The sequence below is a fragment of the Oryctolagus cuniculus genome, chromosome 17 (genome assembly GCF_964237555.1).
Source record: "Oryctolagus cuniculus chromosome 17, mOryCun1.1, whole genome shotgun sequence".
In the NCBI taxonomy this organism is placed as follows: Eukaryota; Metazoa; Chordata; class Mammalia; order Lagomorpha; family Leporidae; genus Oryctolagus; species Oryctolagus cuniculus.
The window spans coordinates 14,637,384-14,654,610 of NC_091448.1; the positions used below are offsets into that span (position 1 = coordinate 14,637,384).

Below are 17,227 nucleotides of genomic sequence, written 5' to 3' on the forward strand. Positions count from 1 at the left end.
TTATTACTTTTTTTCTCTTATTTTTTCCCCCTTAATCCCTGCAGACACCAGGATTTTCTTTAAGGTTATTTATTTGAAAAAGTTGCAGAGAGAGTGAAGAAAAGACACAGAGAGCTCTTACATTTGCTGGTTCACAACCAGATGGCCACAATAGCCAGGAGGAGCCAGGAGCTTCTTCCAGGTCCCCACGTGGCTGCAGGGACCCAAGCACTTGGATCATCTTCTGCTGCTTTTTCCAGGGCATTAGCAGGGAGCTGGATTGGAAGTGGAGTAGCTGGGACCGAACCAGTGCTCAGATGGGATTCTGGTGTTGCAGGTGCCAGCTTTCCATGCCTCAGTGCTGAGCTCTCAAGCATTCTATTTTTTTTTTTTTTTAAGATTCATTCATTTATTTGAAAGCCGGAGTTACACAGAGAGAGGAGAGGCAGAGAGAGAGAGAGAGAGAAAGAAGAGAGATCTTCCGTCCGCTGGTTCACTCCCCAACTGGCCGCAATGGCCGGAGCTATGCTGATCCGAAGCCAGGAGCCAAGAGCTTCCTGTAGGTCTCCCACATGGGTGCAGGGGTCCAAGGACTCGGGCCATCTTCTACTGCTTTCCCAGGCCATAGCAGAGAGCTGGATCAGAAGAGGAGCAGCTGGGACTAGAACTGGCACCCATATGGGATGCCAGCGCTTCAGGCCACGGCTTTAGCCCACTGCGCCACAACGCTAGCTCCTCTTATTATTTTGTTCTGAAGATTATTTATTTGAAAGGCAGACTTGGGGGGCCAGGGGTAGAGAGAAAGAGATCAATTTTCCTTCTGCTAGTTCACTCCCCAAATGGCCACAACAGCTGGAATTGGGCTGATATGAAGCCAGGAGCCAGGAGCTTCTTCCGGGTCTCCCACATGGGTGCAGGGGCCCAAGGACTGGGCCATCTTCTGCTGCATTCCCAGGCCATTAGCAGAGAGCTGGATCAGAAGTGGAGCAGCCGGGAATCACAGTTTCTTGTTGTTAAAGGTGTGTTTCTTCACATGTGGAAAGTGAAGAGACCCTCCTTTCTCTCATGACCTCCTCATGTTGTCTGGTGGAGTTATGTACTTATTTATTTGAAAGTCAGAGTTGTGGGGGCATGGAGTAGGGGCAGATACCTCCCATCTGCTGGTTCGCTCTCCAAATGGCCACAACGGCTAGGGCTGGTTCAGGCTGCAGCCAAGTGCCTGGAACCCCATCTGGATCACCCGCATGCATGGAGGGGGCACGAGCAGGGAGCTGGATCAGAAATGAAGCAGCCAGGACTCAAATGGCACCCTGTGGAGAACCTAAGAGGTGGGGCCTGCAGTGGGGACCCAAGCCATGCCCAGAAGATTAGTGTTACAGCCCCAGCAGCATGAGCTAGAAATCACATCTGCACATTTTCCTAAAAGGAAGCTCCTCCAGAGACATTAAATGGTGTTGTGGGGTAAGTGCGGAGTGTTACTAGCAAGTAACCTCACACATGACCTCACTGAAAACTTGTTAGGTAGTTGCTGTCTGGGGCTGATTTTGAATCTAAAACGGTGTTAGTTGCTTACAAATAAGTTTGGATCCCCACTGTGTGCAGACACCATTCAGGCCCTGGGGGTACAGGAGGGAGGCCAGTAAGTAGAGTCCCTCCGAGGGACTGGTGTTGGGTGGGTGATGGCTCGGAGAGCTTCCTCTGGCCCAGGGCTGTCTTCAGAACCACGTTCCTGTCTGAATGCACCCTCCACAGCTGTCCGCAGGGAGCAGACCACACGGTTCTCTTCTCAGACCTGAGGAGGCCAAGGCACAGGGCATCATGGGCTTGCCATTGGCCCCCATCCTCCGCTGTGACCATGACCCCCCATGTGGTGCTGCAGGGTGCCCTTCCCTGCCCGGGCAGGTCACCGCCTCCAGCTGATGCTCCCAGGATGCACTGCTCCTGCCTTCCCTGGCCGCTGTGAGATGGGAGCGCTGCCTGAAGGCTCCCTGTGCTCTGCTTCGTTTCAGACCTACACAGTGGACATCTTCTCTGCGGGCTGCGTCTTTTACTACGTCATCTCTGAGGGCAGTCACCCGTTTGGCAAGTCCCTGCAGCGGCAGGCCAACATCCTCCTGGGTGCCTACAGCCTTGACTGCTTCCACCCAGAGAAGCACGGTGAGCGGGCTGAGGGTCGAGAGGGCCTCCTTGGCTGCTTGAGAGGCCTCCCGGAACTGGGCTGCTCCTCCCCTGCACTTCCAGAGGCCCTGCCGCCCAGCTGCTCGCTGAGGGCCTCGTTTCCTGCCAGCTTGGGCACAGCTTGCGGAGGGCTGCCTCGGGTTACCTGTGAAGAACCAGGAAGCTCCAGAGTTCCTCCAGGTCACCAGCTGTCTGTGTGCCCGGCAAGGCCCGGTCCTGGAGACCTGTGTTGCAACTTGTGACGCAAGGGTTAAATATCTGAGATCACTTCCTGCAGTGGCCTGGCAGGGACAAATTGTCCACAAAGTAGCCCCTCCTGTGAGGGCCTGTGCTCAGTGGGACAGTCTGTGCTGGGTCGGGGTGGACAGGCCCTCTTCTCACTCCTCTTGTGTGAGTCTAGCGAGTCTTCTGGACTTCGGAGAAAAACCTAAAACTAAATAATTGTTTTACTTATGGGTTGATTTATTCATTGTGGGGAAAAAAAACCAGATTACTGTAAAGGCCAATAATTCCATTATACAGGAATGAATGACTGCTGTTAATACCTTGGCATGTATTATCCTGATCATTTATCTAGATACATATGTGTATTTTTATAAAAATGGGGTTAATCATACATTGCTATGCAAAGGGCTTTTCAAATTTTTGTAAAAAGATATATTTATTTCTAGTGCAGAGTTACAAAGAGAGGGGGACAGAGAGAGATCTTCTGTCTACTGGTTTACTTCCCAGATGGGCATACTTCCCAGAGGTGGGCCAGGCCAAAGCCAGGAACCCAGAGCTTCTTCCAGGTCTCTCACATGGGTGCAGGGGTCCAAGAACTTGGGCTGTCTTCCCTTGCTTTCCCAAGTGCATTAGCAGGGAGTGGATCAGAAGTGGAGCAGCTGGGACACAAACTGGTGCCCTCATGGGATGCTGGTGTCACAGGCGGCAGCTTTACCTGCTACACCACAATGCCAGCCCCTCAATTAATTTCAACTTCTTTTCCTTTTTTTTTTTTTTTTTTTAAGATGTGTTAATTTGTTTGAGAGGCAGAGTTACAAACAGAAAGAGAAAGGTCTTCCATCAGCTGGTTCACTCCCCAAATGGCTACAATGGCTGGAGCTGAGCTGATCTGAAGCCAGGAGCCAGGAGCTTCTTCCAGGGCTCCTATGTGAGTGTAGGGACCAAAGCACTTAGGCCATCTTCCACTGCCTTCCTGGGCCATAAGTACAGAGCTGGATTGGAAGAGGAGCAGCTGGGACACGAACTGGAGCCCATAAGGAATGCTGGCACTGCAGGCGGAGGCTTAACCTACTATGCCACAGCGCCAGCCCCTCAATTTCATCTTGAATGTCTCTGCATGTCAATCTGTTTTTAGTCACAGCATCATTAATTAAAAATTTGTATTTATTTATTTGGAAGGCAGAGAGCCAGAGATCTTCCATCTGTTGGTTCACTTCCCAAATGCTCAGAACAGTCAGGGCTGGGCCAGGCCAAAGCCGGAACTGAAGCTCAGTGCGAGTCCTGAGCCCCAGGGTAGGCAGATCTCGAGGCTTGGGGCTTCCCGTTGGAGACAGTGATTTGTTCATTCTCCTGCTTTGTAGAGGATGTCGTTGCCCGGGAGCTGATAGAGAAGATGATCGCCATGGACCCTCAGAAGCGCCCCTCGGCGAAGCACGTGCTCAAACACCCGTTCTTCTGGAGCCTGGAGAAGCAGCTCCAGTTCTTTCAGGTCAGGGCGTCCGTCTCCTCTCGCAGAATCTCCGCTGAATGTTTTTTGCCAGATTTTGAAACTATAGAAAAAAGAAACTGAAGAATAACTGACTCCCAGTCCTATGACTGAGAGCTAAATAGTCGTGGTTAGCATTTTAATGTATTTTCTTCATGTAGGTAAAAATGTTAATTGGAATCAAACTGAACGTTCAGCTTTGTTTCCTGCTCCATGTCTCTCTTTTTACAGGCTATTTTAAATATTTTATCTTAAAGTTCTACAATTTTAATGCCCAGAGTATTTTATCATGCAGATGGGCCATGCTTTTTTTTTTTTTTTTTTTTTTTGACAGGCAGAGTTAGACAGTGAGAGAGAGAGAGAGACAGAAAGAAAGGTCTTCCTTCCATTGGTTCACCCCCCAAATGGCCGCTACGGCCGGCGCACTGCGCCAATCCGAAGCCAGGAGCCAGGTGCTTCTCCTGGTTTCCCATGTGGGTGCAGGGCCCAAGCACTTGGGCCATCCTCCACTGCACTCCCTGGCCACAGCAGAGAGCTGGACTGGAAGAGGAGCAACCGGGACTAGAACCTGGGATGCCGGTGCCGCAGGCGGAGGATTAGCCTAGTGAGTGAGTCTTGGCGCCGGCTGTGCCATGCTTTTTAAACTTTATTTTACAAAATTTCCACATATACCCACAGCAGAGCAAACGCTACACTAAGCTCTCCTTTACCCTTCCCCGACGTCAGCATTACCTCGGCCTCTCTCCACTGCCAATGAAGCAAATCTCTGGCAGCTTATATAATTTTCACTCTGGTGTCATGAATTTTAACATTTTCTTATATTGGATTTTTTTCTCTGTCACCTTTACTTAATCTTTGTTCAGCTCCATTTGGCTTAAGATTCAACTGCACCAGTGACTGTGCATGCCTCTGCTGTTTGACAGCTTTGCAACATTGCTGCTGTGGGAGGCGATGTGTTTCTATCTTCTGGGCTGTAACTGAGCAGAACCCCCCCATCACCCCACCCCCAGGTGCACCTTGGAAGAGCAGGCTCATGGGGGCAGGGCTTTTCCACCTGGGTCTGGGCAGCACACAGCTTGGTGAGCACCGTGGTTCAGAAGTGACCATCAGGCACTGAGGGCGGGGGCGCTTGTGCCTTCACTGTGTTCAGTTGGCTCTGCCTCCGCTTGGCCTAGGGCAGGTGCTGCAGCACCCATTAGACGATCGCCATGATGGCGTTGGGTACTGTCCTTCGTGACAGCAGAGGGTGGGCATGCCAGCGGGGCTGATCGCTGTGTCCTAGAGGACGTAGTATGAAAATTCTCCCATCCCCGTCATCACTTCATAGAAACCCAAGCAAAGGAACCTTCAGTCCGTGATGTTAGGATTCAAACACTTGGTATCTCAAAGTTTTGTTTTGTGAACACACCTGGCTTCTGTCCGTGTCAACTGGCTGACCGCCTTGGCTCAGAGACAGGCCCCCGGATACCCAGGGCCGTCGTCTCATCCATCTCTCCAGGGCTTTTCTCCAGCAGTCGCAAGTGAGGTGTTCGGCTAGAGTGGCTTTCTCATTGTCAAAGGACTAGACGATGGGTCTCGAGGCTGCTAGACATTGAGGCACGTGGGCCGTTGCTGTGTTTGCTCAGACAGGAATCTGTCCAGGCAGGACCTCGAGGAGCTGGTCCTCAGGTGCAGCCTGGACCCTGCTGCAGCCAAACCTGAAAGCAGAGCAGGGCTGAGCCCAGACAGGGCCTGCAGTGCTCTCTCCGCCGAGTCTTCCTCGCGGCGAGGGCTCCCCTGCCTTTCCCGCGTGGATGGGCTGTGTCGGCCCTCCGCTGCTTGTGGCGGCCAGCACGTGCTTTCTCGGCGCATGGGTGGGCCCAGGATACAAGTAGAAATTGAGCTTTCCCCCCCTTTTCTGGCAGATACCACACACATGGCTCCGTGTGGATGCACAGTGTGTGTGTGCATTTGTGAAGTTCCTGGGTGCGTGAGTGGAGTGTGCGCAGAGGTGTCCCTGCGACACTGCTGTCTTGTGGTGAGGCCCTGCAGGCTGTCCCCAGGGGGCAGCAGACAGCTACTCACAGCACGCAGTGCACTTGCTGCCTGGCCCACACCAGGTTTCTGCCTGGGCTGGAGAGGACTAGCCAACCCATTAGGCCTCTCCTGGTAGTGGCTGTTCTGTGACTTTTTTTTTATTTTTTGACAGGCAGAGTGGACAGTGAGAGAGAGAGAGAGAGACAGAGAGAAAGGTCTTCCTTTGCCATTGGTTCACCCTCCAATGGCCGCTGTGGCTGGTGCACTACTGCCGGCGCACCGTGCCGATCCGAAGGCAGGAGCCAGGTGCTTCTCCTGGTCTCCCATGGGGTGCAGGGCCCAAGCACTTGGGCCATCCTCCACTGCCTTCCCTGGCCACAGCAGAGAGCTGGTCTGGAAGAGGGGCAACTGGGACAGAATCCGGCGCCCCGACCGGGACTAGAACCCAGTGTACCGGCGCCGCAAGGTGGAGGATTAGCCTATTGAGCCACGGCGCCGGCCTGTTCTGTGACTTTTTGTGTCTGTCCTGCGGCGCTTAGCCTCTCTGACCCTGACCATCATCTGTTGCCCTTGTCTCCCTCACAGGATGTGAGTGACCGGATAGAAAAGGAGTCCCTGGACGGCCCGATAGTGAGGCAGCTGGAGCGAGGCGGGAGAGCTGTGGTGAAGATGGACTGGCGGGAGAACATCACCGTCCCCCTGCAGACAGGTGGCCGTGCGGAGCCCGAGGGAGGAGTGTTTCCTAGAGATCAACGTGGAAACGGCAGCGCAGGCCACTCCGCCTGCAGTGCCGCCCCGGGTCCGGGCGCTCTGGGGCTGTGTCCTCTGCGATTTGCTTATGCTGATGTCTCATTTTCATCCCTTAGACATCTTAGTGAGAGGTCATGTCATGGATGGCCAGTTCTGATGTGGGTGTGGCCAGGAGGTGGGGTTCAGACCCCAGCCTGGGCTCCCTGTGGGGGACGCACCCCTGAGAGCATGTGCGGTCCCACTGCTTAACCCCGGGGGCCCCAGGAGTTGTTCTCTTTAAAAGTTTTGTGTCACTTGTGTCACCAGTGCATCCTTCATGTCTTTCTAGATCTGCGTAAATTCAGAACCTATAAAGGTGGCTCCATCAGAGACCTCCTCCGAGCCATGAGAAACAAGGTAAAGTGTCTGTGGGTCCTGGGGCGGGCAGCCAGCGCCCCAGCGCGGATTCCTCTTCCTCTTAGCCCTCCCGCACTGATCCCGCGTCTGCTGGCGTTCTGCGCTCTCCCAGGCGAGGCGGCCTCCGCTGCACCTGGCAGGCTGGAGGCCCCTTCTCCCCTCACACAGCGCTCACACACGCTGAGGTCTGGAGTCAGCTCTGGGGAGCGGCCTCGTGGAGCCTTGTGGCGTCTCCCAGCTGCCCACTTGACATGGTTGCTACACAAACACACCTCTAACGAGGAGCCCTTGGGCACCTTCAGAGATGGGGCCTGGGCTCCAGGGGCTTGGCAGGGGCCCTATCTGTCCTCTGGGGGCCCGGGGGCTCTTGGCCTCTGCCGTCATCATGCAGCCTTCAACCAGGACCTGTCCCCTGGGACAGGCATTGTGGCGCAGCAGGTTAAGGCACTAGCCTGTGATGCTGGGGTACCATATGGTGCCATCCCATATGGGTGCCAGTTTGAGTCCCGGCTACTCCACTTCTGATCCAGCCCCTGCTACTGTGCCTGGGAAAGCATCCTGCTACCTGCATGGAGGACCAGGGTGGCGTTCTGGGCTCCTGGCTTCAGCCTGGTCGAGCCCTGGCCTGTTGAAGTTATTTGGGGAGTGGACCAGCAGATGAAAGAGCTCTGTATCTCTCCTCTCTGCGTCACCTGCCTTTCAAATAAATAAATTTTTTTGTTTGTTTGTTTGTTTGACAGGCAGAGTGGACAGTGAGAGAGAGAGACAGAGAGAAAGGTCTTCCTTTTTGCCGTTGGTTCACCCCCCCAGTGGCTGCCGTGCTGTGACCGGCGCATCGCGCTGATCCGACACCAGGAGCCAGGTGTTTTTCCCGGTCTCCCATGCGGGTGCAGGGCCCAAGGACCTGGGCCATCCTCCACTGCACTCCCGGGCCACAGCAGAGAGCTGGCCTGGAAGAGGGGCAACCAGGACAGAATCCGGCGCCCCCACCGGGACCAGAACCCGGTGTGCCGGCGCCGCTAGGCGGAGGATTAGCCTAGTGAGCCGCGGCGCCGGCCTCAAATAAATCTTAAAACAGGGCCTGCCTCAGGTACAAAAGGGGGTTCCACACACGTTGGGACAGATACCTCAATTCCGGGCGGTTTGTTTTCCTGTGGTTGCTGGGAATCCCTCTAGGTCCTGACGGCACAGAAGGCCTGTCCGTCCGCTGCCTGCTGGTGCAGTGCCTCGCTGTGCTGCCCAGGCCAGGCCTCACGTGCTCTGAGGCCTCTCCCTGAGCGAGGCGCGGGGGCTGGATGACTGGGAGGGAGTGCTGGCCGCACGAAGCTGTTTCCTTTCTTTGCAGAGACCCCGCTAACACCCTGCCCCCACGCGCTAACCCTGTGTCTCTGTTCCCGCCTGCAGAAGCACCACTACCGGGAGCTCCCGCCGGAGGTGCGCGAGACGCTGGGCTCCCTCCCCGACGACTTCGTGCGCTACTTCACGTCCCGCTTCCCCCACCTCCTCTCACACACTTACCGGGCCATGGAGCTCTGCAGCCAGGAGAGACTCTTCCAGCCCTACTACTCCCATGAGCCCCCAGAGCTCCGGCCCCCAGTGACTCCGGACGCCCTCTGAGCCGGGCCGCCCCTCCGTTTGGTGGCTGCAGTCATGACTCCACAGTCCAGGGCTGGGCGCCTCCCAGCTTCGCAGGGAACCCAGGCTTCCCAAACAAGTGCCTTGAGCTGCCCACTCCGCGGTCACAGAGGGTAAGGCCGGCCCCAGGAGAGGGGCCGCCGGGGGCTGTCTGCACAGGAAGGCCGTCCCAGAGGCCGGAAGGAGCACCGCCCGCCTTCCGCTGGAGAAACTCGCTTCGACTTTCTTTTTAAAATTCCTGTTCGCTATCAGTCTGGGCCTTTCAGGAGGGGCCGGAAAGGGGCCTCAGTTCTGCCTGGGGCCAGGAACAGCTGGGCTGAGCTCTGTCTGTCCATCCGCCGGCCCAGGGCTGAGCTCTGTCCGTCAGTCCGCCAGCGAAGGGCTGAGCTCTGTCCGTCCGTCCGCCAGCCCAGGGCTGGAGCGGTGCGCGGCCGAGGCAGAGGTTCAGAAGGTGCCACCTGGGGACGGGGGTGCCATCACCCATCTGAGGGCTTCCTCAGAGGCAGTGAGCATGGCCCGCGAGCGTGCCGTCTGGGTGCTGGTGGTGAGGCCCGTGTGCAGGTCTCTCGGAGACCTAGGGGCTGCTATGTCAGGAGGCAAACTGAGTGGATTGTGTCCTGGGCCGGTAGGCACATTCAGCAGCACTTGGAGCAAGAGTGAAGAGTCCCTGGCCTGCAGAGAGGGTCCCTGAGATTCACCAAGACCTGTGGGGAGTGGCGGGGTGGAGCCCCTGGGTGGGCAGGGAGGTCCCTGTCCCTGAGCCCTGGTGTCGGGGCCCTGGCAGGGAACCCCCAGGCCCTGTGGGCAGCTTGTCTGTTCCTCTTGGCGAGTGGTAGTAATTATTTTGATCAGACTGTAGAATGCTTCGTTAGCTTAAGTAACCTAGACCTGAAGCTTACTCAGAAGAAATGCGGGATGTAGCACATCCTGTTAGCGTGGCACCACAGTCGCCGTCCCCTCGGGAAGGCGCGCTCTCGTTCAGCGCGTTCTGCAGCGCCGGCCGGGGACGCACCGTGGGTGTGTTCACGTCAAGTAGTGCTCTCTGAATTGTGCCAGTGCCGTGTGATGTTTTTTCCTAAGATTAATATAATTTGAAGCGTCCGCTTCAGCCAGAAATTCCTGTTCCTCTCCCAGGAGCCTTAGTGGGGAGGCAGTCAGGGACCGTGCGAGGCAGCGCTGTCCTTCCTCAGCCCTCGCGGCGCATCCTGAGAACCAAGACTCGGCCCGCGTGCGCGGGGCTCCTGCCCTGCCTGCTCTCGGAGACGGCGCTGTGCCTTCCAGGAGCCGCTGCTTGCGCGTCCGTCCGTGCCGGGGCTCACCGGGAGCTCTTGCCCTGCCTTTGCGGGGCTCTCCTTTCCTCTCGCAGTGGCTGACGGGCCGTGAGCCTACACCTTCAAACCTCAAGGGCGACCGTGCTGACCTTGAAACAGCCCTGTGCTTGCCTCCTACCCTGTGTCTCCCGGGAGCACGGCCGGCCCGGCTTTCCTTCTGCGCTGATGCGCGTGCCTGGGGCCCGCCGTGGGCGCTGCTCTGCTCTGTCTGCCCGGGGCTCGGGTGACAGCTCTTTGCGAGGCGCCCGCAGAACTGGCCAGGCCTGCCGCGGAGCCCGCCGCCGTCCTGTGTTCGGCGCTGTTTGCCCTCTGGGAAGTATGAGGCGATTCCCAGCGTCTGATCTGCCGCCACACCCCTGTCTGAGCCTTGTGCTTCGAGACGGATCTTTCAGTTGCCTTCCTGCTGATCATTCTAGTTCCTACCCCCACCCCCACCCCCGCTTTCTTTGGTGTGTTTCGCTGGAGCACAGAAGTGTGTTGAGCTAGGCAGGACGCGGCTGCCGGCGCTGCAGAGAACCCAGGTGGGGCGGGCAGAGCAGGCGTCTGGGATTTGCACCGTTCTGCGCTCCGTCACTCGGTGCTGCAGGTGGCACTGCTGACGAGGCCTTGGCTGGGCGCCGTGTGCTGTCTGCAGTTCTAGTCTTAAGGACTCTGCGCAGCCGGCGGGCGCTGCCCCTCAGGCCAGAGCGGCTCTGCAGTGTCCACCTTGTGCTGCGGCCGAGCTGTTTGGCCTTTAGTGCAACCAGTGGGACTTCTGTAATTCTGGAAAGCTGTGTGACTTTAAAATGAAATTGAGTCACATCTGTTAGGAACCCAGAGGACTCTATACTGTATTTAGGCCTTGCCCGAACCTTGTGTTGGACCCGTCTTTGGCACACACACCCAAATGTACCTTGTCACCACTTTGCTCTTTTTGTTTTTGAAGAGCTGCAAAGCATTTGCATCTGGGGGAGCACAGGTGTGGCTGGGTAAGTCCCTCGGCCGCCAGAGGCTGTCATGGGCAGTCCCCCGTGCCGCGGCAGCAGGGGTCAGCTGGCTGCTGACGGAGCCCTCACGGCTGTAGGCCTTGCTCCGTGTGGCTGCTGTCATTTCGGAAGTTGAACTTCAGCCAAGTTGGTTTTCCTGAGACCGTCCCATGCTCTGTTCCTGGCATCCCCTTTGTCTTCCCTGTTCGTTGGCTCCCAGCCTTGGGGTTCCCTTAGAGGGCGGGCCAGCTCCACCTGCAGCCTCTGTCCTCGGAGAGCTGGGGGAGCGAGCGCGAGCCCCTGGAAGGAGCCCTTTTACTTTCCCCTGCAGCGGTCTCCCGCCGTGCTGTTTGCCTTTCTTCCCAGCTGCTGTTTCCCTCACACCCTGTCCCTGCCCGGCTGGGCTCTCCCAGGAAGATTTACCAGGTGTCCCCTCAGGGCCGCACGAATCCGCCCTCAAGGACTGGGCCGTTCTCCTTTAAACCAAAGTATCTGTTCTCGTGCAAGACTTTGCTTTCTTCATGAAACAGTAGCTCTGGCCGTGACGGGCGCCCGCAGCGAGCCTCCCCGGAGCAGCCGTGCCTGCGGCCGCTCTGCTCCGCGTTGTGTTGGGGATGCAGTGTTCCTCTTCAGGAGAAGCTGTGCCGGGGCTTCCCGCCTACCTAAGCATTACTGTCAGCTGCGTGGCGTCAGCAGGTGCAGACCTTGTGTAGTGTTCTTTTTGCAATGACCTCTATTTATTTAACCTATTTATATGTATTTAATTTTTACTCTGAAGTGTATCCAGTTACAATTGCACTTGCTCAAAGCATATCAGAATTGTTTTGGACAACACCCCTAACCATGTTAGAACTGGAAAAGTTACCCTGTACCCTTCCCTGAGATGGATGCCTTACAGCAAGTGGTCTTGTCCTTTAAAGGGTGAGTAATTTGGTCGGGGTAAACTGTTAATTTTTAGATTTTTTAGAAATCTCTGTGCCGTGTGTCTTCTCGGGTTAATTGTTGAATTGGTATATGTTAGTTGTGTGATACAATCCTTTTTGTCGAACCTAAAATCCTTTTTAGCTTTATATTTTATAAACTGCCAGATTGTACACCTTCTACGTGTATTTTTAAAGCTTGATGATGTGAGGGTCATTATCAGAGTTAATGGCCTATTTTTGTACCTCCTGTACAGTTTTATAATTCTGCTGATTGATCATGGCACCTTCTGAGCCAATCACAAATAAAGTAGTTTTAGATTTGGGAGTTTGTGCTTTGTTTCATCATGGAAGCCTGAGGCACCGCACCCAAACGGGTGTCTGGGTATCTGCTGTCTCCTTGTTGCTGGGGTGCGGCTGGTGAGGCCTCTGGCAGGCCCACACACTGGGAGGACAGGGTCCTGGTGTCCACAGCAGGGCAGGGCCGGGAATATCCTCCTTGCTGGCCGTTTGGGGAAGGCTTCATTAAACAGCCCATGGGAGGTTCCTGGGCGTTGATGTGGGCTGACCTGCAGTGGAGTTTCAGGCTGAGATGCCTTGGAGGGGAGAAACCCCACAGAGGTAGCTCAACAAGCAGAGCAGTGGGAACACATGCTGGAGTCCCCCCTGCAGGGCCCACCAGCCCCACCAGAGCTGAACAGGGACTGCTGGGAGGCTGCCCGCCCAGACCCTGCTCCTCTCCCCCTCAGCCCCCAGGGGCCACCAGGAGCAACACTTGGACCTAGGGCCGCACCCTCCGCCAGAAGATGGTCTTGAAATGGTACAGGCCAGGAAGGAGAGCAGCCCATAGCACCCTTTGCTGCCTGAGTGGGGTCTTCCAGAGAGAGGCTGACGTGTGGAAGAGACGCTTCCTTCCCACCCCACGCTGGCGCAGGCCAGGGTTCTGTGGCCTTGCACGGGGGTCAGTGTTGGACGGCCAGGAGGATGCCTTTTCCTGAATATCTGATGCGTTTCATTGATTAAACACGGCCAAAGAAACAGCACGGGCCCCGGCTGTTCACACAGTCTGCACCATGCGCAGTCAGAGCTCACGCGAACAGCAGACCTGCCGCCTGCCTCCCAGGAGACCATACTGAAAGATGATGGGGGCTGGAGGAGCGGGGCTGGCAGGGCAGTCACTGTAAACTTGGGCTTGGACAGAGGTTCGGTGGGTGAGGCCAGTAAGCCATGGCTGTCATGTTCTGCCCCTCTCCTCCAAATCCACCCTCCCCTGCCCAGCCCTATGATTTGGATGAAGGCAGTTTGTTTACAGGAGACTCAAAGCTGGAAAGAGTTAACTGTGATCGCTGTGGTTCAATGTCCCCGGAGAAGATAACACAAAGGATGGCGGGAGTCCTTCCTGGAGAGCAAGGCAGGTGAGGGGAACTCATGGCCACAGTGACAGGTGAGATGCGGCCTATGTGCGGGCTGGGGCAGACTCCATGTCCCCTTCCAGAAATGCAGGGCTGGGGGTGGAGGGCAGGGCCGCGAGGGACTGGGAAACCTGCGCCTGTTGGAAGCGGCTTGGCTGTGCTGCCCCAGGGCCTTGCAGCTGGAATGCAGGGGAGCAGGGACCAGGAAGAAGCACTGCCTGGCAGAGGGCGCTGGGGTTTGGACGGAATCTGCAGGGGCCAGACTCCTTCTTCCTGTGGCGAGGAGCCCCCAAGGGAGCTAGCTTGGCTCCAGGCCTCTCCCTTTAGGCCCTTCAAAGACCCAGGGTAACAGAAGCAGCCCTGACTCCATCCTTGGGCCAAAAGGAGACATCCCGGCCCAAGCTCCTGTCATCCCAGGCTGGGGACTGGGGGAAGGGCCAAAGCTCTGGTGCCCAGGCCTCTCCTGGTCAGGCGGGCAGCAGTGGGCGGAGTTGGGCATCCGTGGTTTCCAGGCCCTGCACGGGGCTCTAGGGAGCTCCTGCAGAACTCAGTGGGGTGGGGGCCTGAGCCAGCAGGAGCAGAGGCCTGGCAGGGGTGGAGAGGTAGGGAGGGCGGCCAGCCATGGGTGCAGTCAGCAGGCGACAAGGGGCAGCAGGACGACACAGGCGAGGCCCTGGGTGTCTCGCTCCTCAGAGTAGGCTCTCAGCATCGTAGTAGTCTGGGGAGACAGCGCGCGAATTGTGACTCCCTCTCGCCTCACTGGACCCCGAGGAGGAAAAGGGGAGGGGCAGGCCCATTGCCCGCAGCAGCAATGGCAGGAGGCCCCCTACCCCACCCCAGGATACATGGCCCTCCTGCCCCGACTACCCACAGGCCCCGGATTTGTGGCCTGCTCCCCACCTGAAGCTGGAGGTACATCTGCGCCCACAGTCCCTGTGGCACTGGGGGGCGGGGGTGGAGGCACGGCTCTCCTGAGATGGGAGAAAAGAAAGACCCCCATCAAAAGCCCAGGGCTGGCCTCTGGGCTTTCCCCCTCCAGCCCCAGAGCGGGAACCTGGCCACACCCAGACCCCTTCCACACAGCCTCACTTACCCCTCCCTCTTCCCGGAGGAAGGAGGACGGTGCTGAATCCTGGGTGCATCCTGCCAGTGGTGCTGATGTGGCGGAGGGGGCAGGAGAGGGGCTGGCCAGGCTGGCAGGGGGCCCAGGGAGGGCAGTGGGCAGGGCAGGTAGTGGTGGTGGAACACCAGAGGCCTTTGGTCTTGGGCGCCCAGCTCCTCCTCCTCCAGCTCTCCCTGCTGAGCCTCTGGGAAGCCCTGGGGAGTGTGCACACCAGGGAGGGGAGACAGACGGGCTCAGGCTCCTCCCACCGCTCTGTCCTGCTCCCTAAACTACTTTCTCCAGATGGGCCTGTGCATCCACAGCAGTGTGAAAGGCACCAGGAGACATTTGCTCCCTCTTGCAGACAGGAACACAGGGTCAGGGTGGAGCGACTTGCCTGAGGCCACCCAGCCAGTCAGTGGCAGAGCAGGGCCAGGGGGGACCAGAGGTGACTGCAGCACTGGGGCTGGGAGTCCACCCAGCTGCCCCTGGCCTCACCCGGCCCTGGACCACCTGGGCCCCATCAGTGAGGTGGGCTGCTCATCCCAAGGGCCCCTGAGGGTGTGAGGGGCCCCAGCAGCACCACCTTGAACCCCTGTCTCTTCTGTCCCCCAAGCCTCCTTTCTTCCAGTCTCTCAGGACACCCAGGGTTGGCTCAGCCTTAGAATCTCCCTCACCCCTCCGCCAGGATGGTGGACACACGCCTCAGCTCCTCCAAGGGTCAGCATCCTCCCTGGCTGTCCAGGCAGGCTCCAAGACCACCCGTTCCCCTGCCCAGACCTGACCTCAGTCCACAGCCGGCTGTGCATTTGCACTTTGTGCCACTCATGCCAGTCACAGCCCCGTGCCTCTCTGTTCAGCCAGTCCTGTATCCATCACTTGCCCAGCGAACACCTCAGTAAGCGTCAGGCACAGCCCTGGCACCTACGACCTGCTGGTGCGGGACCCAGGTCCAATGTGCCTGCGCTCCCAGGGCCTCAAGTCCAGCTGGGGTGCCCTGCAGGGAACCTCCTTGAAATCCAATCCCCGGTGGTCTGGATTTGGGGGCAAGGGCGCCCTCTCCTGGGCCCCTGGAGACCGCCACCGGGCCTGGCACACAGCAGACCCAGGCAGCAAGGTGTGGGCTGGCTTCCTGCTCCTTTTCCTCCAGGGATGACCCCCATGCATCTCACTACCGGGGCCCCAGGTGGGCGGCCTCGCTGGCCACACCGCCACGCACCTGCGGGCCGGGTGAGGCGGGCGCGGAGTCCAGCGCCCCCTCGGCCAGGCGGCAGAGCAGCAGCTGGTGCACCTGCGCGTTCTGCAACAGCAGCAGCTCCAGCAGCCCTGGGCGGGATTCAGCGAGACACCGGGTCTGCGCGCGGTCTCCCCTCCCCGCCACCCTGCGCGACCCCACCAGCCGCGCGCGAGGACTGCGAGAGAATGTGCGGGCCAAGGAGGGCGGGGGAGTGACCGGAGTCTCACCTTCCTTCACGCGGCCCGGCTGCGGCGGGGCGGCCCACGGCGGGGGCTGCACGACGGTCACCCAGGGCTGGGGCGGGCGGTGGGGACTCAGCGGCGGCGAAGGGGTCGGGTGGACCGCCACCTCCAACCCCCCACCCCGCCGGCGCAAGGTGCCCCAACCCCGCAGGCGCCCGGCTCTGCCTTTCCCGCCCCAGGTCTTTCCCTCTGTCTAGGGTCTCTCCTCACCCCCTCCCCACCATTTCTCCCAGGGTGCAGCCCCTGCACAGGCCGCCCCCAACTCTGCCGTCCCGCCCAGCGCAGCCCTCACCGTCGGGGCAGCACCCGGTGCCGTGGTGCGACCCCAGCTCCCGCCGGCCCCGGAGGCCATGGCCCGCAGTGCTGGGTCGGGTTACCCCGGCTACACTGGCGACGCCGAGGGCTCCTGCCACGCAGGCGCGGTGCCTGTCCCGGCCCCTGGTGCCCCAGGCATGGGTCCAGGTCGTACTCCGCCCTCCTCTTTTCCCGGGCTGCCGGGTCCCCAACGTCCGTCTCTACCCATGGGGCGGGGCTCCCCGGGCATCTGGCGCACACCTGCCTGCACCTGTGGCCCCTGCTCGTCCCCAGGGGGCCCGCGTTTGCTGAGTGAATGACCGATTGGCTAGAGAGGTTTGGTTTCTGAGTCGTGGAGCCTGACCTCAGCCCGTGGGCTCAGCGCGAGTGGAGAATGTGTAGGCGAGGGGGGCCCGGGACCCGCTCCCTGCCGAGAGGCGTCCTCGGGCAGAGTGGTTTCTGGGGAGACCGAGGGAGGAAACACCAGCCCATCTCCCCAGGAGTCTGGGGCCAGGAGCTCGGCGGCTCCTCGTGCCCCCTGCGGCCCTGTGCCCCCCGGTTCCCGGCCGCGGTCACTGCTGCTCCGAGGCCGGAGGCTGGGGGTTCAGCCGCAGCACCCTCAGCGCCGGCCCTCGGACTGGAAAGTTCCCGAAGCCGGCATTCTTCTGGGCGGAAGCTCGCCAGCTCGGCATTGCTTAGGAACAGGTGAGCGGGAGATCCGTTTCCGCAGCTGTGGCCGTCCTAAGATAGGCCCTGAGCAGCAGGCAGGGAGAATCCGGACAGGAAGCTGGGATTAGCACCCGAGTCGCCCGCCCCCACCCCCTCTCTGGTCAACTCCGCTTCCTGGCATCCTGGACCAGAAAGCCCTCCCCCAGCTCCTCAGGGCTCCTTCCATCCTGGCTGCAGGGCAGGGCCTGTGGCGGGCATGAGCCGTCCCCGGGCGCCGGGGCTTAGCCTTGGACAGCGTGGGCAAGCTGAGATGCGGGCCTGTGTGGCAGGCAGGCCCGCGGTGAGTGGCACAGAGAAGTGTGTCTCTCTGGGTGCACCCTCAGTCCAGGT

The 17,227-nt window shown here is 58.8% G+C and overlaps 2 protein-coding genes across 4 annotated transcripts in view; one reads left to right on the forward strand and one right to left on the reverse strand.

Annotated features, from left to right (window-relative positions):
* ERN1 (endoplasmic reticulum to nucleus signaling 1) overlaps nt 1–12,209 on the forward strand; it is a 94,971-nt gene extending 82,762 nt beyond the window's left edge. For both annotated transcript variants that reach the window (XM_008271709.4, XM_051825830.2), the window contains 5 exons: nt 1,989–2,136; nt 3,744–3,871; nt 6,470–6,593; nt 6,963–7,030; nt 8,435–12,209. In XM_008271709.4, the coding sequence (XP_008269931.3) occupies nt 1,989–2,136; nt 3,744–3,871; nt 6,470–6,593; nt 6,963–7,030; nt 8,435–8,647 (681 nt within the window). In that variant the 3' untranslated portion in view covers nt 8,648–12,209. The remainder of the gene's footprint in view (nt 1–1,988; nt 2,137–3,743; nt 3,872–6,469; nt 6,594–6,962; nt 7,031–8,434) is intronic.
* Nucleotides 12,210–13,219: 1,010 nt separating this feature from the next.
* Nucleotides 13,220–16,353, reverse strand: LOC108175366 (proline-rich protein 29). 2 transcript variants are annotated; one of them, XM_002719205.5, is made up of 6 exons: nt 16,167–16,353; nt 15,860–15,926; nt 15,615–15,721; nt 14,387–14,610; nt 14,194–14,264; nt 13,220–14,011 (listed from the first exon to the last, which is right to left on the reverse strand). In XM_002719205.5, exons 1-6 carry the CDS (start codon nt 16,224–16,226, stop codon nt 13,983–13,985), a joined length of 558 nt encoding a protein of 185 aa, XP_002719251.2. In that variant the 5' UTR covers nt 16,227–16,353; the 3' UTR covers nt 13,220–13,982. The 2 variants fall into 2 exon arrangements, with proteins under 2 accessions (XP_002719251.2, XP_069916577.1); XM_070060476.1 differs by having other exon boundaries at nt 15,615–15,926.
* Nucleotides 16,354–17,227: the final 874 nt, after the last annotated feature.